The sequence below is a fragment of the Sceloporus occidentalis genome, unplaced genomic scaffold, assembly GCF_023333645.1.
Source record: "Sceloporus occidentalis isolate IW3139 unplaced genomic scaffold, rSceOcc1.0.p SCAF_7, whole genome shotgun sequence".
In the NCBI taxonomy this organism is placed as follows: domain Eukaryota; kingdom Metazoa; phylum Chordata; class Lepidosauria; order Squamata; family Phrynosomatidae; genus Sceloporus; species Sceloporus occidentalis.
Window position 1 is genome coordinate 6,843,859 of NW_028316987.1, and position 22,783 is coordinate 6,866,641.

The 22,783-nt window shown below is 37.7% G+C and overlaps 1 protein-coding gene across 3 annotated transcripts in view; it reads left to right on the plus strand.

Moving 5' to 3' along the window:
- ARHGAP23 (Rho GTPase activating protein 23) overlaps positions 1 to 22,783 on the plus strand; it is a 228,789-nt gene that overhangs the window by 171,833 nt on the left and 34,173 nt on the right. For all 3 annotated transcript variants that reach the window (XM_089531789.1, XM_089531787.1, XM_089531788.1), the window contains exons 9-14: positions 2,848 to 2,959; positions 4,893 to 4,950; positions 6,714 to 6,851; positions 17,867 to 18,169; positions 20,192 to 20,253; positions 21,551 to 21,678. In XM_089531789.1, the coding sequence (XP_089387915.1) occupies positions 2,848 to 2,959; positions 4,893 to 4,950; positions 6,714 to 6,851; positions 17,867 to 18,169; positions 20,192 to 20,253; positions 21,551 to 21,678 (801 nt within the window). The remainder of the gene's footprint in view (positions 1 to 2,847; positions 2,960 to 4,892; positions 4,951 to 6,713; positions 6,852 to 17,866; positions 18,170 to 20,191; positions 20,254 to 21,550; positions 21,679 to 22,783) is intronic.

Sequence of the window (22,783 nt, forward strand, 5' to 3'; positions counted from 1 at the left end):
GAAAGGGCTCCTGGATCTTTAATGCTTGTATAGCAGAGGGCATTTCAGCAGGTGTTGTTTGGCACATAAGTAACACCAGATCAAATTCCACGACATCATTAATGGTACAGAAGCCTTCTCTAGTTTTCACTCTAGCAACCCTAACTTCAAGGATAGAGACCAGTTGTATGTATTTCTGTCTGTGTGGAACTGGAACAGAGCCCTTCATTCCTCCTCCACCCTCCACTCGCTTGCATGTAGTTTGCATTTCCTGTGCTACTAGGGTAGTGTTTAAATACAAGGCTGCTTAGTGCCTAAATACAGAGGCAGAACTTGAAGAGCATTCCATACAGTTTAGTGTTTGACATTTCAGAAGCTGACTTACTTGAAGCTTCAACATCTTCAAAGTGTTTTATTTAAAATTTGAGGTGAATTTTTTTTGAAACCCATTTTTCTGTCTGAACTACTGTTGATTAATTTTGAGGGAAGAGCACCATCAGTAATAATTTGCTCAGTGCAATATTTTAACACTCGGTGGATCATTGTGTCTGCAATCTTCTCCCATAATTGCAGATAATCAAAATAACACTAATCACTGGAGAAACTGCAATACACTTTTTCCATTTTAAAAAAACCTGTAGATTTTGGTAGCTTTGGGAAATTGGAAGAAAATTAGAGCAAGGAGAATTCGCTTCAGAATTGTTCTTCCCAAATTGGTTAGCTGTGTTAAAAGGCAAAATAAAAAAAATATGACAGTGGTATGTTTTATAGCAAATTCCACTGAAGCTGAATCATGATGACAGAGGAAAAAAAGTCTTTGAAAGCCAACAGTCTTAGACTTGTAAGGCAGTCATTTTCAGACTGTGTGCTGTGAAAGAATTGGTAGTGTGGTTGTGGGCCTAGGGGTGGCAGTGGATTGAAATAATTAATGGCTTTCATGAGCCCAAATTATTAACCCATGGAAGAAGCTGCTGTCTGTCTGTGTAATTTAGGCTGCATCCACACAGCAGAAATAATCCAGTTTGGCATGACTTTAACTGCCATAGCTCAATGCTAAGGAATTCTGGGAAATGTAGTTTGTTGTGACACCAGAGCTCTCTGAGAGGGAAGGCTAAATGTCTCACAAAACTACAGTTCTCAGAATTCCATAGCCTTGAGCCATAGCTCTTAAAGTAGTGTCAAACTAGATTATTTCTGCTGTGCAGATGCAGCAATACTGCCCTAGCTTTCTCTGCTTTAAGCCTCCCAGAGTAGGGATCCATAAAGAGACACAGGAGTTTATCACACGGGAGGCTTACGGTGTGTAAATCACCATTAAATCATGCAAAATCGTGCAAAACCTGCAGTCGGTGTTCACAGTGATGCACACTTCTCCCATCTGTAAAGCGTCATGGCGGCTGAGATGGAATCCAAACTTGCATTTCTGGTGCATGTTATGTAATTTTTCTACCACATTCTTTCCATTAAACCCAGTTGTCCATATATATTCAGAGGCAAGTTCTTAAAAGTTTCATCATGGACTGTGTCTAACGAGAAATGGGATTTTGGTTAAGGAGTATGGAGGGTAAAGGTGGAACTATGCCAATTGGGACTGGCCCATTGGATTGTTCGAATTCTGTGGGTAAAATCAATCATGTTAATCTAAACTAAGGGCCAAAATACACTGCAGAAATAATCCAGTTTGACACCACTAGTGAATTCTGGTTTTGTGAAACATTTAGCCTTCTCTGTCAGAGTGCTCTGGTGCCTCAAGAAACTACAGTTCCCAGAATTCCCTAGCACTGAGACAATACAGTATGTCAACCTGAACTATTTCTGCAGTGTGTTTTGGCTCTAAAAATGCAAAACATGATAGCCTACACAGGATTCATAAGAGTACAGGGTCAGGTTTACATAACTTGGTGTGCTTCATCAAGAGATTTATTTGCTTGTTTATAGAATTTATGTTTTTCTTCTTAATCTACCAGGGGCCTTGAGGTGATATACATTGGATTAAATACATGAATTAAAAAACTTTTTAAAACATACGTAAAGACAAAGTAGAAACACTACTTAAAATTAATTTAAAACCAGACAGTTAAAACAAGCAGAGCAACTTTAAGGGTCAAAGGGAACATTTAATCTCTTAAATTTGATTTATTTGCTGCTGTTCTCCCAAAACTGGGACTCAAAGAAATTAAGCAGATTTATTAAGAATTAATTATTTGAAGAAATTATGAAATGAGGAGTTAAATGCAGTTTAAAAGCACATAAGTAAAAAAAGTGCAGTATCCACCCATGAAAAAAAGATGGTTCCTCAGCAACTGGTCAGCTGCCAGGAGCTCACTTGAACAAAAAAAGTCTGGCTACTAGCAGAAGGATGGGCACCAGCATGAGAAAGAATGTTTGATGGCTTGATGATATAAGGCATTGAACCTCCCTTGGTGTGATACAATGTGTAGATTTTGTTCATGCTCAGAAACACCTGACTAACTGTCATACCTGGAGTCAGTTGTCCTCCACTGCCAGTTCTGCCGTGCATCTGGGTACATTAACCCATTGCCCTGCAACTGTGAAAGCCACCTGTTACTCTTGCTTTGCAGCCTCCCATCTCACCTATGTGCTTTCTCTGGGCAGGTATTGTATCTTTATCATCTCTCTACAAGTCGATCAAAGTTGGGGACCTCTCCAGATCTTGTTGAACTGCATCTCCCAGCATTCATAGCTGTTGACCATGTTCACTGGGGCTACTGACAGTTGGAGTCCAACAACATCTGGAGGCCATGGAATCTTCCCCTCTGGAATAGATCACCCTATTGGGCTGCTTCACCCTCTGCCGTTCATCTTTGGTTTCCTTCAGCAGCATACTTCTGTCAATTCTTGTCACAGGCAACATCAAAGCCAGTCGCCGGTCTTCCTACCTCTTAGCCATAACCACAGAACGTTCCAAGTCATGTGATGATGGTCTAAACACATTTCGGGATGAGGGGAAGCTTCTGAGGTTGGTGTTGTTTCTTGTGTCTCCTTCTGCCACCTCCTTTTTGTAAAATGCGTACAGTTTGCTCTTTTTGGTGGGTGGAGGAGGAAAGATTGTGGATTAATCTGTTTTCTCTGACTGGTGAATTATTCTGATTTCTTAAGTTAATGGGGAATTTCATAAGAGTAGCTGTTGGCAGCAGACAATGATTTTTGAGAAAGTGCAATGAAAGAGGCTTTGAGGCCTGTGACATCTACACATATTTCATCTCTCAGCAAACAGGTTTTTGGAGCGGTATTAAAAAAATCTTGCACAGCCAGTTTACCAGAGGTGAAATTATGTACACTCTGAGAGCACTATGATTGCCCTTGCAGAATGCGCTCATCAGCTTTCCATCTTAAACATACAGTTGGACTTGTGCCTGCTTAAGGAAAGATAGAACTTAGAATTTATAAAGCTTTCTCAGCATTGAGTTACACATTTTGGTCCACTTGGGCAGCTGCTTCCCAAATGTCTGAACTCTTTCAATGGAGATGATGATGATGATGATGATGATGATGATGATGATGATGATGATATTTCTTTCCCACCTCTCCTCGAGGTGGGGTACAGCATGTTAAAATACAAAACAATTAAAAACACATAAAACCAACAGTTAAAATATAAACTATAAAACAGTTAAAATACACTCATAAAAGCATCTTCTTTAGAATATACAAATTTCCCTGAGGACCTGAGTGTACCAGATAAATTGTATGGGAGGAGGCAATCCTGTAGGTAACCTGGATCAAACTATGTAGGGCTTTAAAGGTAATAACAACACTATGTACTTTGCCCAGAAACTAATTGACACTCAATGGAGTGATTTTAATATCAGTGTAATGTGATCTCTTCTGGATGTACCTGTAGTCAATCTGGCTGCCATATTCTGAACCAGCTGGATTTTCCAGACTTGGTACAAAGGTAGCTCAAAGAAGCCCAGCCTTGAGCACTACCTAAGGCCCTCCATTTCTAGGAAGGGCTGCAGTTGGCATATCAGTTAAAACTGAAAACAACTGGGAATCCTTCATACTTCAACTGGGAATGGCAAGTGTTGAACCAAGGACCTTCTGCATGCAAAACATGTGCTCTGTGACTGAACTATGGCCCTCCTTTCATACACATGTGTTGTATGCAGTCATATGCTTATTATCTATAGGTAAAATTGGTGCCAGATCCCTTCTCTTGAGCTCCCTGCACCTAAGGCAATGGTCACCCTTTTCAGTTGAATTCCAAACTGGGAATAGTTGGGGCTGCATTTCAGCAGTAAGCTAAGGGCATGAGGGCAGGACCAAAGCAAAATAGACAGAGGCAGATGAAAATGATTTTCATTTCTTTTATTTATATCATGCCTTTCCCCCTAATACTGGGACTCAAAGGGGATGCATGCAAAAGTCTTTATTGTATTGATTGGTTATTGATATGTTGTGATGGATGAGGGTTTTTTGTGATAAAATTTATTGTTCCATTTTGATTTTAAAATATTAAATTACAGTCTGCCCCCCACATTCCTGGGGGTTGGGGCAACCCCTTGCAAGGTGGAAAAATGTGAATATAAATAAATATAAATAAAACTTGTGAATGCTGTTTTTTTTTAACCTGAGAGAACATTTCTCTGAGATTCTTTAGGTCCTCCAGTGTGACTCTATGGCCAACTTCTGCTGGAAGCTGACAACTGAATCTTATTGGAGGATCTAGAGATTTTTAGAGAGAACATATTAATAAAATCCACAAATCATCAAGCTTGTGGAAAGGAAACCAGCATATGTGATTGGCTGATGTAGTTGTATTCTGTAGTTTGGTAGCATAGGAAGAGAAGAGAGTTAAACAGGTGAAGGGGGTTGAAAATTATTAGAGCTTCTTAGTTGTCTTTCAACTTACTTTGCTGATGTCAACCATATTAATCCTTTCTTCCCAGGAGGTTGCCAAGCCGTGTGCCAAGTCTCCGTATGTTACGGAGCTTCTTCACTGATGGGGTAAGCTCCGTGATCTTCCCTTTTTGCAGCTAAATATGGATCTGCAGATTCGGCCTTGCCCTTTCACATATCCCAGATATTTGTTGTTTATCTAGACCAAGGGTACCCCTCTGAATTTAGATGGAGTGCAACTTCCATCAGCCTTAGCCAGAATATCCAGTGGTAAGGAATGCTGGGAGTTGCAGTTGGACTGTAGCAGGTGAGCTACAGAATTTCCACCTCATTAAAGAGAGAGTACTCATTTTAAGAATTTTCAGTGAAACAGCAACAAAGCACCACCTTTCAAGTTCTTCAGGTGCAGTTTAAGAAGTATAGGAAATGAGTGTGGAGATCCTTGCCTGTGTGTAATTTGTGGTGGAGCTTATAAGAGACATATACACCTACCATTAAATAATTGCCAATTGTTCTTGTGTTATCAGGTGAGCACTGGCATGCAGTTCTATACCCAAGACATAAATCTGCATGTGTGAGCTAGTTCTAGGTGGTGGTTTACATTTGAACAAGCGATGTTCAGATGGCATTGCCAGAGCAGCTCATGATTTCTATTACTCATCTATATTCCCCTTCATTCTCCTTTTCCTCTTCTTCATCCTCCTCTATTGTCTAGGATTATATTTCTAGTCAGAACAAATGTATCTTTACTTCCTTTCTCATGTCTGAATTATGTGTTTTTCTGCCTGGTGCTCCAGAAGAATCTTGTCTTGCCTAATATTCTGCTTGAGCAGTGTTTCCTCACCTGCATCCTCCCAGACAATAGCTTGCCCCCACTGGAGCAAAAGTAACTTGGACTCAAGTTACTGAGCTCTATTTCAGGTACAAAAATCCTGTCTATGTTCTACTAATTCTGAGGCAGACAGGACGTTTCAGTTCTCTAGAGTCATGTTTTGTTTCAGAACTCATACAGAACTAGAGTTAGAAGGAGCAACAATATTTTACAATGTTACTGGAATAATTGTACATACTGTCCCTGTGTTTTCGGCCACTTGCATGTACAACTTCGTATTAAAAAAAGAGAGACAAAAAACAGCTGGAACAAAAATTGCCCTAACACATTTATTGCATTTCTGTTGGATTGGTTACAGTTGTGTTTTTTTTTTTTTTTTGCAAATAGGGGATACTAGGACTGAGAGCTCCTTCTGGCCCTGACTGCGTATTATGGAGTACTCATGATTCTACACTCAGAAACACTCCTGTGGACATGGGGCATTTTTTAATACCTCACAAAACACTGGGATTGTTATTGGTGTCAGAGAATACTCCAGATTAAGCCACTCAAGGGAAATTTCTTTTAATTTGACCAGATGAGGGTTAAAATCAAATATGCAGTGCAAAGGGGCTGTTGGCCAATTAATTCCACATGGCATCCAGTCATAGAAGCACAGTGAGAGAAGACAAATGCTTAGAATCCAAAAACATTGTTGGAGAGAGTTCCGATAATACTCCATTTCAATTAACTTAATCAGATGTTGCCATGAAGTGGCTGTAAATCTTCTGATATATTTTTGGACTACAGTGCCCAAAGCTAACAAGGTTACTGGTACATTCCGGAAACTAGTCCAAAAGGTAAATTTTTCAGGCTCTGCATATGCCCCTGCTCTGGAGGTCCTTCTATTCTCAGCCCAGCTGGTGCAACCATTTTTCTCCTCTGTTTATTCATAATCTTCTTTCTTTCTTTCTCTTTCTTGACCCTATACTTGAGCAGCAGTTAACTTGTTCACTGAAGATACCAATCAAACCATCCTTGTTTTCCTCTTTCCCTGCAGTCCTTGGATAGCCTGGGTACCTCTGAAGACACCCGATCAAAACGACATTCAACGTCTGAGCTGTCGGATGTCACTTTCAGTGATGTGAGGAAAGAGGGCTGGCTCCACTACAAACAAATTCTCACCAAGAAAGGCAAAGTATGCGTGTAACCTCTTGCAAGGCTATTTCTAAGATGGAGTAGAGTTTTGTTGTGTCTGTCTGTGTTTGTGTATGCAATGGGGTGAAGGGAAAGAATTTCACATATACATTCGTGGCATCAGAACTGGTACTGACTGGGTGGTGACAGACTTCCGGTGGTGACATGGCGCCTCGTTGAACGGACTTCAGATAGTGCTGAAGACGTTCTGTTCAGCAGTGGGAATCTAGAGCCCCAATAATCAATTGGGAAGCCCTAGAAATCCTCTCTAAGATAGAGGGGTCTGAGGGGGCTCGACGGAGGGCTTGTTTGCACATCCAAGCGCTGGAAACAGAGTAGTTCAGGGTTCCGGAGGGAGCCCTGGAGGAAAGCGAGGAGTGCAGAGCCTGCAGAGCAATCCACGCCCGGCTGATCTTTAGTGGAAAACCTTAGGCTCTCCACACAGAGGCGACCACCACTTTTATAAAGAAAAGAAGAAAAGAATTAAAGGACTTGGATCTGGTCTAAGGTACTGACTAAACAACTGCTAATTTCGTTTGGAGTGATTCTGGATGGACATAATTCATGCAACCCTTATTAACGGATAATGGAATGGAACTTTGTTTTTCTCTGTTAAGATTATATGGATACAAATACTGGATGTGGTAAAACTTTACCAGAAATTCTATGGACACACCGAGTTTTTCTATTTGTTTTTTCCTTCCCTTTTGGGAAAATAAATTAAATCTAAATCTTAATTAATTGCATTTTTTGATTTGACTAAATATACAAAAAGGACGTGACTTAAAAAACTGGTTTAGAAAAATCCAAACCTCTGAAGAAATTACTCACAGCTGTGCTGATTGAAGTGTCCTTGGAAGCCTGTTTGTTTTGACTTGGGAGGGAGAAGCGAGGTTTTTCTTCCCCTTTTTTCTTTGTTCGGGAGGACTGTGACGAAGGACTACAGAAGAAAAACTACAGGAGGAGACAAGAAGAACCAGGAAGTGAGGGAGAGACAGACCCAGAAGAGGCAACTTCCGGTGGAGGAGACTAGGAAGGGCGGACTTGGAGGACTGTGACGAAGGACTACAGAAGAAAAACTACAGGAGAAGACAAGAAGAACCAGGAAGTGAGGGAGAGACAGACCCAGAAGAGGTAACTTCCGGTGGAGGAGACCAGGAAGGGCGGACTTGGAGGACTGTGACGAAGGACTACAGAAGAAAAACTACAGGAGGAGACAAGAAGAACCAGGAAGTGAGGGAGAGATAGACCCAGAAGAGGCAACTTCCGGTGGAGGAGACCAGGAAGGGCGGACTTGGAGGACTGTGACGAAGGACTACAGAAGAAAAACTACAGGAGGAGACAAGAAGAACCAGGAAGTGAGGGAGAGACAGACCCAGAAGAGGCAACTTCCGGTGGAGTAGACCAGGAAGGGCAGATTTGGAGGACTGTGTTGTATGACTGCGACGGAGAGAAGACCAGATAGACAAGCCAAGAGAAAGGACGGAGAGGGAAGATTGTGGTGGAGATAAGAAGGTCCAGGAGGTGGGGGAGAAATAGCAATATTAATAATAGCAGGTTGGTCGCTGGCAGAAGTGATGGCAGAGTTAAGGACTGAGTAAGATAAATAAAGATAAAGACTGGGGAAGATAAATAAAGTTGGGGGTGGACAGAATAAAAGGGGGGACCTGAGACTAGATAAAAAGAATTGATTAATTTAGTTTGGGGGTTTACAACAAGAGTGGACACCTATATTGAGAGTAGAGACAGTGTTAAGGTTTTTGATGTTATTTACATATTGATATTGTGCTATACATATATTAATAGCAAAATAGTGGAAAAAAGAGGGAAAGAGAAAGGAAGGGAGGAGAGATAGATATACTTACTTAAAGGGGAAAGAAAGAAAATCCTCTTTGCTAATTTAAGGAGATTTGAGTTATCTTAATTACCTCTTGTTCTATAGTGTAATAATTCCATATGATATTGCTGTTTCTTTTGGATAATGAGGTTAAGAGTTGTATAGAGAAAGAAAATTGAAATATTAACATTTTTCGACTGTGCCATCTTTACAATCTTAGTTTAGGGGGCAAAATAGGAAAACAGCTGGGTATATAAATATCTATAAATATAGATAAACAACTAGAGGAACTGAAAGGAAATTTAATTGGTATACAATAAGACTATTTGTATAGTGGTTCTACATCACCTGTTAATCTCTATTGAAATTATTAGATATCTAAAAGTACGAAAACTTTAAATAATTGGGGTGAAGATAATGAATACAAGGACCCATACTAAGAAAGCAAATACACAAAATTTGCAGAATATACAAAATACGGAACAAAGAAGACTATCATCGGATAAGAGTAAGAATATAAATATGAATGAATTGCTATTGGAGAAGATTGAAAACCTTTCTATAAATATGACCAATTTGTCTAAAGACTTGAATAAGGAACTGAACAGTTTTAAGAGAGAAATTAAGCAAGAAATTAGGGAAGATTTGAAAGAAATAACCCAAACAGTGGAGAAGTTAACACAAGAGACGCAAAGAGTTAAACAAAAGGTGGATATTCTGGAAATTAAGAATGAGAAAGTTGAGAATGAATTAATAAAAATCCTGGCAAAAGAAGAGCGAGAACTTGATGAAAAAGCAATTGCGGAATTAAAAGCTAAAGAAAAATCAGTTAGAATTAGGGGTATTCCAGAAGATAAAGACTTAGACCTCTATGGGAAATTAACAGAAGAAATAGCACTTTTTTTGAAAAGGGACCCTGCCTCTTTTGAATTTGAAATAGATAAATTGTACCGTGTGAACTCTTTAATAGCCAAACAAAAAGGATTACCCCGTGACGTACTGGTCTTTTTTGTTAGAAAATCAGTTAGGGGCGTATTTTTAAATGTTCATAATGACACTCCTTTTTGTTTTGGAAACCAAGAACTGAGAATTTTAAAAGAGATCCCGGGAAGAATATTGAGAAAACGGAGGGAGTACTCTACCCTTACTACCTTTTTGAGAGATGTGAAGATTACATACAGGTGGGAATTCCCGGAGGGGCTAACCTTCTGGTGGAAAAAGAAGAGAGTTAGAATTCTGACACCGGAGCAGGCAAAAAAATTTCTGAAACAAGTCAAAACACAATACCCGACAAAACAAGGCGAAGATAGAGATTCTGAACAAAGAAACCAACTGGATGGAGAGGAAGAAGAAGGAGAGTTGTTGAATTTGCAAGACCCCCTAATTCCGGACCTAGAATACGACGAGCAAGAGTTGCTACAGGAGGAAATTAGAATCAGGAGAGAAGAGAAAGAAAGGGAAGAAAAGTATTAAATTAAATAAAATACCTAAAATAACTAACTTGTACTAAATATAATTTTTCTTATCCTGATTTTGAAATTCAACACGGGAAAACTTATAAAATTTTAAATTTTACCTCATTTCAATAAAATTATATTAAAATTTAATAAATACTGACGAGCTGGTTTTCTTTCCTATTGTTATCATATTTGAGAGATAGAATTTGAAAATCATGGCGAACAATTTAAAATTCTTATCGTGGAACGTTCAGGGTTTGAATACACCGCAAAAAAGGAAAAAGATCTTCCATTATTTGCAAAAACTAAAATTAGATATAATCTGTCTACAAGAGACAAGAATAAAAGAAAAAGATAAAAAACATTTAAGATGCAATAGATTAGGACAACTGTACTCAGCACATTCTAAATATAAGAAAAAAGGAGTGGCAATATATGTAGATGTAAAATATGATGCAAAAGAAATTTATAGTGATAAGGAGGGAAATTATGAAATAATTGAGTTGAGGTACAGAGAAGAGACTGAGAAGAAATTGATAATAGTAGGAGTATATGGTCCTTTAGAAAATAAAAATAAATTTTATAGCAAACTAAAACAAAAATTAGTTCAGCTGGAAAATGATTCAGTAATCCTACTTGGAGATTGGAACGGTGTGATAGACCCCAAATTAGACAGATTTTCAGAAAAAAACATAAGGAAGAATCAAGGTAAGCTCCCAAATGAATTTTTCGAATTAACACAATTTTTGGAGGTGCAGGATGTATGGAGAACAAAATATGGGAATGCTAAAGATTATACGTTTTATTCTAACCCACATAAGACGTGGTCCAGAATAGACATGATATGGTTATCTGTCCATTTAAATCCAAAGATTCAAAATGTTAAGATACTTCCTAGAGTATTATCGGATCATAGCCCAGTGCAATTAAATTTAAAAATGTTGAGAAATAAGGAATATAGTTGGAAATTAAATTCAAAACTGTTAGAAGATAAGGAGATTACTAAACAATTAAATGCTGAAATTAAAAGATATTTTGAAGAAAATTCAGATAAGGAGACTGCCCCTCTTATAGTCTGGGATGCTCACAAGGCAGTTATAAGGGGCTGGTTAATAAAAAAAGCCTTTGAGGTAAAAAAGAAAAAAGAAGAAAAATTGAAATATTTGAATTTGCAACTACAAAACAAAGAAAACGAATTGAAAAAATATCCAAATGATGTAAATACCAAGAAAGAAGTTAGATGTTTGCAGAAACAAATATCAGTGGTTCTGGTGGAAGAGATGGAAAAGAAATTGAAATTTCTAAAACAAAAATATTTTGAAACAGCAAATAAACCGGGCAAATTATTGGCATATCAATTAAAAAAAGAAAAAGCTAAAAGAACCATCTCAATGATTAAAGAGGGAGATAAGATAATTACAAGTCAAAATAAATTAAAGAAAAAAGTATTAGAGTATTTTGCGGAACTTTTCAAATATCCAAAAGTAGACCTGTCAAAGATCAAAAACTATTTGGACTCGCAAAGAATTGTAAAGTTTACAGAAAAACAGAAAGAAATTTTGAATAACCCGATTACTTTAAACGAATTGGTTGATGCAATAAAAAAAAGTAAGTCGGGGAAAACCCCAGGTCCAGACGGTTTTACGAATGAATATTATAAAAAATGTTACGAATATCTCAAAGAACCGTTAGTACATATATTAAATGAAATAGTGAGGGGTGGGATACCACAAACATGGACTCAAACAGATATAAGCTTGATCCCAAAAGAAGGAAAAGATGGAACACTGATTAAAAATTATAGGCCGATTGCATTATTGAATACAGATTACAAACTATTTGTAACAATTTTGGCAGAAAGATTAAAAAGTGTTCTGACTAATTGGATTCAAAAAGATCAATCCGGTTTCCTACCAAACAGAATGATTAAAAATAACATAAGAAATTTAATTAATTTAATCGAGATTCATGAAAAAAATATAGATAAGAAATTGGCTCTTATATTTATTGATGCGGAAAAAGCATTTGACAATGTATATTGGCAATTTCTGATTGAATTACTGAAAAAAATGGATGTGGGTTCGGTATTTCAAAATTGGATTGAAGCAATTTATGAAAGACAAGAAGCTAGAATTTGGGTAAATGGTGAAAGAACAAATAGTTGTACAGTAAACAGAGGAGTGAGACAAGGATGTCCACTCTCTCCGCTCCTCTTTATTGTAGTATTGGAAGTATTACTTAATAATATTAGAGAAAATCAATTGATACAAGGCTTTAAATTAAAAAAACAGGAGTATAAGGTAAGAGCTTATGCTGATGATTTAGTGCTAACGATTGCAAACCCAGTAGAAAGTAAGGAATTAATATTGGAAACATTTGAAAAGTTTGGTAGGGCTGCCGGATACAAAATAAATAAAGAAAAAACAGCAATATTGATGATGAATATGACAAAAGAAGAGAGGAATAATGTAATTGAGAATACGGGTTTTCAAGAAAAAAAAATGGTGAAATATTTGGGTATCAATATTACTACAAAAAATAAAGATCTTTTTGAAAACAATTATGTCAGAAGTTGGAAAAATATTAAAAAAGATTTGACAAATTGGAAAAATTTAAAAATTTCATGGATGGGAAAGATAGCTATTATAAAGATGGTAATTCTTCCAAAAATGATTTTCCTCTTCCAAAGTCTCCCTATAATAGTTAGTGAAATGCCATTTAGACAGTGGGAAAGAGATATATCTAAATTTATATGGAATGGAAAAAAGCCCAGAATAAAAATGAAAATATTATATGATTCGGTGGATAAAGGGGGATTGGCACTACCCAATCTTAAATGGTATTACCAAGCTTGTGCTCTCGATTGGATGTTAGATTGGATAAGATTGGAAAATAGAAAAAATTTGAATTTGGAAAAAATAGATTTAAAATTTGGCCTGCATGGATATTTAGTATATGATAAACAAAAGGTAGATAGTAATTTTAATGATCACCTTATCAGAAAATCGTTGTTTAAGGTCTGGTTAAAATATAAAAAAAAATGGTGCCCTAGAATTCCACTGTGGACATCATCAAATGAAGCTATTTTTGGTAGGGAACAATATAAAAGGGAGGGCTGGGTGACATACAATGAGATTACAAAACAGACTGAAGGCAAAAGGGCAATGAAATCGCAAGAGGATTTGTATTTGGAGGGTATACACAGTAATTGGTTCTCTTATAGACAAATTCGAGAGCGCTTTATATTTGATCTGAGGGAAGGTGGAATTGGGGAAGGAGATTTAAAATTTGAAAGGATAATTAAAAATCCACAGAAACAAATTTCAAATTTATATAGATTAATATTAGAGTATGAATTGGAATCAGAAACAGTGAAAGAATTTATGATAAAATGGGCCAAAGATATAAATGAACCAATACAATTAGACCATTGGGAGAAACTTTGGAAGGGAAAAATCAAACAAATTATTTGTGTGGATCTAAAAGAAAATATATACAAGTCCATGTTTAGATGGTACCTTACTCCACATAGATTATCTAAAATGTTTAAAAATAATAGGAATCTTTGTTGGAAATGTAGCAAAGAGGTAGGAAACTACTTACATATGTGGTGGAATTGTCCCATTGTAAGGAAATTTTGGAAAGAGATACATATAGAGATGAGAAAAATCTTTGGATTGAAGGGAGGACCGACTGTTAAGTTCTATCTCTTAAATATGATGGAGGACATAGAATATGAAAAAAAATTTGAAAAAATTATATTACTGGCGCTAGTTGCAGCCAGGAAGACTCTCGCTCAGAATTGGAAAAAAGAATTCTGCCCAACAATCGAGGATTGGAGATGGAAAATGCTGGATATTTACGAGATGGAGAAATTGACACACCTGGTGAAAAATAGACCTTTGGAAGATTTCTATGAAGAGTGGAAGGTTTGGAAAACATATCTGGGTAACCTAAAGGAAGATAAGATGTATGCTATTATAGAGGATGTATAGAATATAGAGTAAAAATAGGAATGGTTCTTTTTTCTTTTTTCTTCTTTTTTCCTTTCCTCTCTTTTTCTTTTTCTTTAAGGTGACAGACAGATATGTGAGGGTAAAGTTGCTGTAAAGATAGTTACTTCTCTGTGAAATAATAATAACAATAACAAATATTGTTGACAATTTTGAAAGGAGAATTAAAAATAGAGTGGTTATATTAACTGTGGGTGTATAAGAATTATATAAGAAGAAACACTTAGAGCTTATTAGGTTAAGTAAAAACAGGGATAATGAATAATCGTTAATACGGAAGGCTATGAAGATTATTTTATTTAAGAAAACTTGAAAGAATCAACAGTAGTAATAGGACTAATTAGAGTTCAGTAGGGAAAATAGTAGATAATGTTAAAAATCAGTCAGTAATCAAGGAAGTTGGGAAGGAGGGAGAAGAACACTGTAATAATTATATTTTTATTTTAGATTATATTTGAGATATGGATTTTTTAAATCTTTGTTGTATGTTTTTAATATTTAATAAAAGTTTGAAAAAATTAAAAAAAAAAAAAAAAGAACTGGTACTGACTAACTAATGACAAATGTGGGGGTCACAGAAACTGACAGCTTAATGAAAACATTGAAAATGATATGTTCTGTGAGTTGAGTCAAGATTACATTAGTGCCACTTGCTTCCTTTAAAAATCAGTGGAACAAGTCAATAGTCATGTCTTAATAGGAACTAGGGATGTAAAGAATCTTCACAGATTTTCTCATATTTAGTGAGAATGAGTATCTCAACACATAGACACATTGACAGACACATTGAGACATTTACTCAACACATTGAAACATCTTGTTGAGAAAAATTGACAGTTGCTGCAAGATTATTTGCAACTTTTTGCAAAAAATTGTGCACACAAAAACCTTGGTGCTTTTACAACTTTTTTTTTGCATGGAAAACAATATTCTGTAATAAAAATGTTTTTGTTCAAAAACAACATTTTCGTTATTATTTTGCAAAAAGTTCTGAAATGTGCAAAAATTCATAATTTCACACAGCAGGATGAACATTTCTGAAATTATGTGTTCTTGCACGAATGAAATAAGCAAAGATTTACCTTCCTAACTGGAACATTATTGGTTTCATTGGGAACTGCATGCTCAACTACCTGTTACATTAAGTCTAAAGTATACTCTTCTTTCCTAACCTAGAGTACGTGTGTAGATAGGGGAGGGCTTTCCATTTAGAAGAGGTATGAAGAACTTGTGACCCTCAAGTTGACAGTGAACTACAAAGCATATCAACTCCTTGTCCATTGACCATGATTATTTAGTTTGAAGAAGGTGGATATGCAGAGACATGTTCTTACCTTCCTCGTTTTATCAGAACTTGGTGGCATCCCATAAAATTACTGGCAAAGACATTTGGTCAGTTAACATAATCCATTTGATTGATTTTTGATCAATTGATGCAAAGACATTTTAGCAAACATGTTTTTATTTCCTTTTCATAATAGAAGAACTTAATTTACCAGTGGAGTTGGTTGGTAGTAGATTCAGGTCATTCTGTACCTCTACTTAGCAGGAGAGGGTTGTATAAAATAATTAGCTGTCAGCTTTAATAAACTTAATGACTAGAATAATAATCTAAAATCAGAACTTCCCTACCAGTTTGCTATTGGGCTAAGAAGATGCCACCATGCAAGCTTCACAGTGTTATAATCCTTCCCTTCTGCCACCAAACATACACACAGTCTTTTCCCTGTTTGTTTGTTTGTTTGTTTCATTTGTATCCTGCCTTTCTTCCTGGAGGGATCCAAAGCAGCTCACAGATAAAACCTTTAAAATTATTATAAAATTCAAACAATTAAAACATCTATATATAAAATCACATAAATATATACAATAAAATATAATATAAAATCACATAAAATATAGTTAACTATATACTTGTTTCACAGCTGATAGGAAAAGACTTGAAATGTCATTCTAAAGCATGTCTTTACTGTTATTAGGGTACGTAGATAGCAGCATCATAACACAACATTGTTCTTCCTGTATACTTACATAGTAATATATGAACGACCTCAGTGAATACAAAGGGTGAATATAGGTTGCACTGCTGATCCTCAAACATGTAGCACTCCTTCTTGCAAAGTGATAGTTCTGGTGATTAGTAGGACTAAAAGGTATCCCCTTTAGAAGTGAAAAATAGCTGAGGAAAAGTAATTGCTGGAGAAGTGAGTGGCTGGGGAAAGGGCTCAGCAATGCACATATCCCCAGCCCTCATACCTAATGGATTTCAACTGCACATCTGCTTTTCTGTTCCTTTGGTAAAATCTTAATACAGGTACATGGGCCAACTTATGCCACACTTGGTTTGACTCCTAATTCATATCTATCCCATGCTTCTTTTCAGTTTGAAAGTACAGGTGAGTGTCACTAAGAGTACTCAAAGGGAGTCCATTCCAGCTTATTTATTTTTTTTAAAAAAACAATGGAACTTCAATATTGTAATGAGGGTTTGATTAAAAAAACAAATAAAAAAGTTGGCTTCTGGAGTATATGTGGAATGGTGGACCTTTCTAGATACCACTCTTCAAAAGTTATGAAAATAAAGTTTTAAAACAGCTTTCTCTTCCACTAAAGGATGATAGCTTTGTGCCGATGTCCCTTCCTTTACAATCTTTGGAAAGGTAGCTCTATTGCAATTTTGGCAGTCTTTTACTTTTATGTAACATAGAGGCAGCTCTGCTGGCTGTAAAACAAAATCCAAAGATAGTACCCTAATATGGATTTTGGATTTTTCTTTTATGTGGAAGGATATTGGGAAGTCAGCCATACAATGAAACAAACACATAAAAATGTGCTTAGCTTGAATTATTATTTTTTCCAGGTTTCAAAATGTAGTTTTATAGATCAAGATTAAATCCAGCCAAGGTTTGAAATATCTCAGCACATTCTGAACTCTTCAAAATTCTTCTGTAGAGAAAGGGGGGGAAACTTAATACAAAAAACCAATGTTTTCCAGTATTGTTGTTAGTGGAAATTCTGTTACAGTTTTAATGTGAATATACTGTTAAACGTTTTAAAGATTCTCAATACAATATTACCCCCGTATCTGTGGGGGCTACGTTTCTGGACTTATCATCAAAATGCAAGATAATAGCGAACCCTATTGAAATAAATGACTTCCAGCAGAAGCTGACCATAGATTTGCTGTTGAGAACCTAGAGATTCCAATAGAAAAGAGCTCTCTAGGCAATTCTGTGCCCTCCAGCTTTAATCTGTGATCAACTTTCTCTGGATATGTATCATTGAATCATGTTGGTGGACCTATAAAATGTCTAGAGATAACTTTTGGGGTCTCATGGGCAAGTGAAACTGTGGGCTCTAGTCCTGCAGATATGGTGTCATATTGTATCATTTGTTTTCAAAATGTTCCATATTTAACTTGTGACATCTATAGGCATGGCCTTGAGAGCTACTGCCTGTCATGGGAAACTGTCCAGGTTCACATAATCTGAGCTCATCCAAATTTGAATTGCATTTTGAGACTGATGTTCATCCATGAAGGTAGATGTGTTGCCTATTAGAATTTGCGCTAGTTGCCTAGATGAGCAAATCCTACTGGCTTTCTTACTTGTTCTCTTTTTGCTTTGTCTTCACCTCCCCTGTCTTTCTGTGTCCTTTATTGCTTTACACACCCAATTCATGCCCTCCCTATTCCCCATCCCCTCTGCAGAAAGTTGGCGGAGGCATTAGGCAGTGGAAGCGGGTCTTTGCCGTTCTGCGTGCACACTTGCTATATTTGTGCAAGGACCGGCGGGAAGCCGTGGCCATAGCCCTGCCCCAAGGTGAGGAGGAGCAGCCACCAATCAGCATCCGAGCGTGCCTGGTAGACATCTCCTACAGTGACACCAAGAGGAAGCACGTCTTTCGGCTGACGACCGCTGACTTCTGTGAATGTCTCTTTCAGGCCGAGGACCGGGATGACATGCTGGCCTGGATTAAAGTCATCAGGGAGAGTAGCAAAGCCGAGGGCGAGGTGAGAATTGGCAGTGGCTGGATCTTGGGGCCACTGGCTCTTGACATAAACCTCCGTTGCAGAGCTTGGGACAGTTGTTCTTTTGGACTGCCACCACCCAGAGTCTCCCAGCTAGCATGGATGGATTCTTGGAGTTCTAGCCCCCAAACTGAACTTTTCTCAACTCTGCTCTGTTAGCAGCATGCTCTTTGCTTTTACTATCAAGGGGCTTAGAATAGACCCACTGCAAATTCCCAATGAGCCTTCCTTTAGTGGGCTTTGCTGTGTTAGCAGCCAAAGGTATCCCATGGTTAGCTAGGATTTGTAGCTACTTTTGTGGTGCTGCAGCAGCTGAATGGAAATATGGCCTCCACCCATTGGAAGGGTTTCAAAGGGGCACAATATTTAGAGAATGACGTGGAAGGCCTATGTATGTGCAGTCAGACATTTCTGTCAAGTTACACTGGCAGCAGCTTCAGTTGAGGAAGAGGCAAGACGCCATTCTGTTTGAAAAGCAGCTTGTTTCAAAGAAGCCTTGATTGTGCTAGCAGTTCTTCCGTAGCTAGCCAAACAGCATGAATGTGGTGTCAGAGTAGGGGTGGCAAACTTTTAACCCTCCAGATTTTTTTGCTTTGTTTTGTTTTGTGGGTTTTTTGTTTGTTTGTTTTTTGCCTACAGTTCCCTTCAGCCCCACCCAACATGGCCAAAGGGATTGTGGAAGTTGCAGTCTAAAATATTTCAGAGGATTAAAGGTTTTCTACCGCTGTCCTGGACGTACATGTATCTGGGTTTTCTAACCTGCTTCTGTGGTTCCTGAGAAGCTCTAAAAAATAGTTACTGAAAGCTATAGAGTTGGGAAACTTTGCAAAAAAGTCACTTGGAGGGCTGATTAGATGATCTGGCAGAGAGGAGAAAATTCAGTTTTGTCTTGGAATTTGGCATGGACAGTGCTGGATTATACCCGTTGTCCATTTGTTTAATGAATAAAGTAAAATACTCCTCTGCTTGAGTTGTTTCTTTCCAAACTGGTGTGTGAGTGATTTTTTGATGAAGCAGTTTTTCATCCTGTACTTGGGCCTCTTGGTATTAGGAGGTACCGGGGTGTGTTTGTTGAACCTAGCTGGCTTTTTTTTTTTTTTTTTTTTTGGCTCCCTTTAGCTGGAGGTAATGTGAGAGAATAAACTATTCTAGAGGGAGAAAATGAGTTTTTGATTTCATGAGTTCCCTTACTTAAATCATAGTGCTCTTGTGAAAAGGTTTTCTTGCGTTAGGAATTAGAATCTTTTGTGGAAACGCCAATTGGCTTCCAGTGCCCTCTATTGATCAAATGGTGAAACTCAGTTACTGTTTTGTGTGTGTGTGCATGCCTTCAAGTCACCCATTGATTTATGGTTGATCCCATATATTTCATAAGATTTTCTTAGGCAAGAAAATATTCAGAGGTGATTTTGCCAGTTCCTTTCTCTGAAAGATAGCCTTTAGGTATATAGGTATTTGTTGGCAGTCTCCCGTCTAATTACTAACTTGGGCTGATCCTGCTTTAGTTTCTAAGATCAGACAAGATCTGGTGCCTTTAGGGTATTTTAAAGTGAATCTCCCCCTGCAAATAGTAAGAGAAGAGAATATGTTTCTCTCTTTGTTCTGTGCAGAACATATTTCTCCATTTGATTTCAGATGGAATGTATACACTGGCCTGTTAGCCTGTAACATGGGGGGGGGGGGGGGAAACCAAAGTGGGTGGTTGCAACTGTCCAGGCATTTTTACCAGACACAGTTAAGAGGAATAGGAGACAGCTTGTTCAGGGGTGGTTGGATTACACTTTAGGGAAAAATAAGGTAGCCAGTAGAAGAGAGAGAAACTTGTTGAATTTTGGTGGCTTTGAGCTGTCAGTTAAACTTTTCTTTATCTCCTCACCTCTTTTTTTTTTTGAATATTTTTTATTAGTTTATATTAATACAATATGCAACAGAAGCACTAATTGAAAGAGTGTACGAAAAATGGGATATCTCCTCACCTCTTTTATTTATTTTTATTTTCTTTAGGACCCTGGGTTTGCAAGCCAAGCACTAATCAATAAGAAGCTAAATGATTACAGAAAAGTAAGGTAAATGTCATATTATACATCCTTTCATTATCTGGAGTTCTCTATCCATCTAGAGCAGGGATGGACAACAGTAGTTCAAGGAGCCAGTTTTCTGGGGTGATGCAGACTGCTGCAAGTGGAGAAGATGAAGCAAAACTGAGAATGGTCCACTTCTGGTTTCAAAAAATGAGAATTGATTTTATTTATAAAAAAATAGTGCAGCAGAAGGCATGCAGACTATTTAATAGGTGAATTGCTGTCCTTCAGAAGAGATGGTTCTTAGCTTTTTTTGCCCAAATAAGTTGGTGGGAGGGATTGGGCTTTAGATACTTCATGCAGCCATAGAGAGATAGTTTGCCTATTCCTGGTCTACAGTCAGGTATAGCTGTCTTTGTAGTGATGAACCTATATCTTGGCTATACCGTTTCAGTCCTGTCAGCTCCCATCTGCAGTCTGAAATTCTGTAGCTCAAATAAATCTAGCGGAATTTATGCTGCCTCCAATATTTCTGGTTTGGAAATGAACTGGAAGAAAAGACAGTAATTTGGAACATGGATTCAGGAACATCTTGTGTGTTTATGTTTCCAGATGAAAGCAGTTCTCAGTCAGGTCAATCTGATCCTCAAATGAAGTTCTATAAACCGAGATCCTTGGCTGAGATGCTGCCTAGGGAAGCTCCCACTGGCACGTTAGATGAGGACCTAATTTTGTTTGGGGGTGTAAATAATAATTTCTTACCCATCTCTCTCCGGCATAAGCCTCCTGCTCTTACATACAGATTTTCTTTTGGTCCCACCATTGCTGGTCTGCAGGAACAGAGTTGGCCCCATTGGTCTGCTGTCCACCTTAGCTACACCTCACTCTTGTTAAATCCACTTGTACCCTAGTGACTTGTCTATTGTGTTACATAGAGCTCCTACTATTGCTGGCCACCTATCAGATGATTCTACTCAGTGATTATAGTCCTTAAATAGGATCATAAACAGTGCCATGAATTACTCCTAGGAGGCATTAGAATGGTAGTTACAAATAGTGCAAATCTGTACTAAAAATTCCAGATTGTTATCTAGGGCAGAACCATGCAGTGTGTTAACAGAGTACTAGTTTTGATTTAATGGTAGACACGACTAATTAGTGGATTACATGGATCAGTTATCCTAGAATATGTTGCACTTCTTAATCATTGTCCACCAAACCAAAAAGACTTGAAAATTATCTCTGGCATTGGTTGGTGGCAAAGACTCGGTGTATTGGACTGGAGAAGGTAGCAATTAAATCGGATCTCTAACTTGGTACATTCATTGTTCTTCCCTTGCAGCTCCTTTGGGACCAAACCAGACTCTTCCCCAAAAGGTTCTCGTGCCCCAGGGTTGAAGTCAGAATTGCAGAAACAAATAGGAACAGGCCCACCCCGCTCCCCACGGCAGGATGCAATTACAATAAGAGGTAAGGAGGTCTTGGGTGAGTCACTCTGTGTATGTATCTATATGTGTGTGTGTATGCACCTTCACTACTCCTCTCAATGTATGGTGACTTCATGAATTTCGTAGCGTTTTCTCAAGCAAGAAATACTATAAGTGGTTTTGCCAGTTACTTCCTCTGAATTATAGCCTGCATCACCTGATATTCATTGGCAGTCCAAGTACTAACCAGAGCTGACCCTGCTTAGCTTCCACTGTCAGGCACAATCTGGTGTGTTTAGGATATTTAGGCCCTATACTTACATCTCTGTATCTGACAGTTTGAATTGGAGATTGTGAGAGAACCCCTGTCCATCTTAAATAAACATATAAAACAACCTTTACCAATCAGGCACGATATCTAATGTATTCCCCAATCAGACCATGATTGTAATTGTAGTCCCAACACTTCTGGAGTAGGAGGCTGATTTAGATGGAAGTTGCACATAGGTAAGCATTATCTAAAATTTAAACTGCCAGATATCAGGATTCAATTCTTCCTAATTCTTCTGCGCTCCGTCCTTGAGGTCCTCCTGCCTAATCTCAAGACACAGAAGAGTTATTTATTTATTTGATGTGATTGCTTAATTTGCACCTCACTTTTCTATGTTAACATACCCTTAAATCATAGTAAAGCCTGTGTCACCCCACTTGTGAAGTGCCCTGCTCGAAGAGGCTTACCTGGAATCAACATTATTGCTTCCTTGTTGAAAAAGCATTTTTTAAAAATAGTGCTTATAGTCATTTGCACTTTGTCCCTGTGCTGGTAGTTTTACTGTGAGCCACAGACTGTGAGCCATTACTGATGCAGCATGGGAGTAAAGTGTTAAAAATGGCCAGATTTAGGTTATAGAATTGGAGCTGTAGTTCAGTATGTTTGGCGAGTTTTAGCTTGGAGAAGGCTGTGTTACGAAAAGTGTTCTTGATCTAAAAGCCTGCATGTATGAGAGTGCAGTTCTTTCCCTTGAGAATTATTCATGATCACCCTGCAAACACTTATTTTTGTTTTCTCAAGTGGCCCTTGAAAATATGCTTTTTAAGGAAGTTTCATATTTTATCCACAGCTTGGTTTTTAAATTGTTTTCCATTTT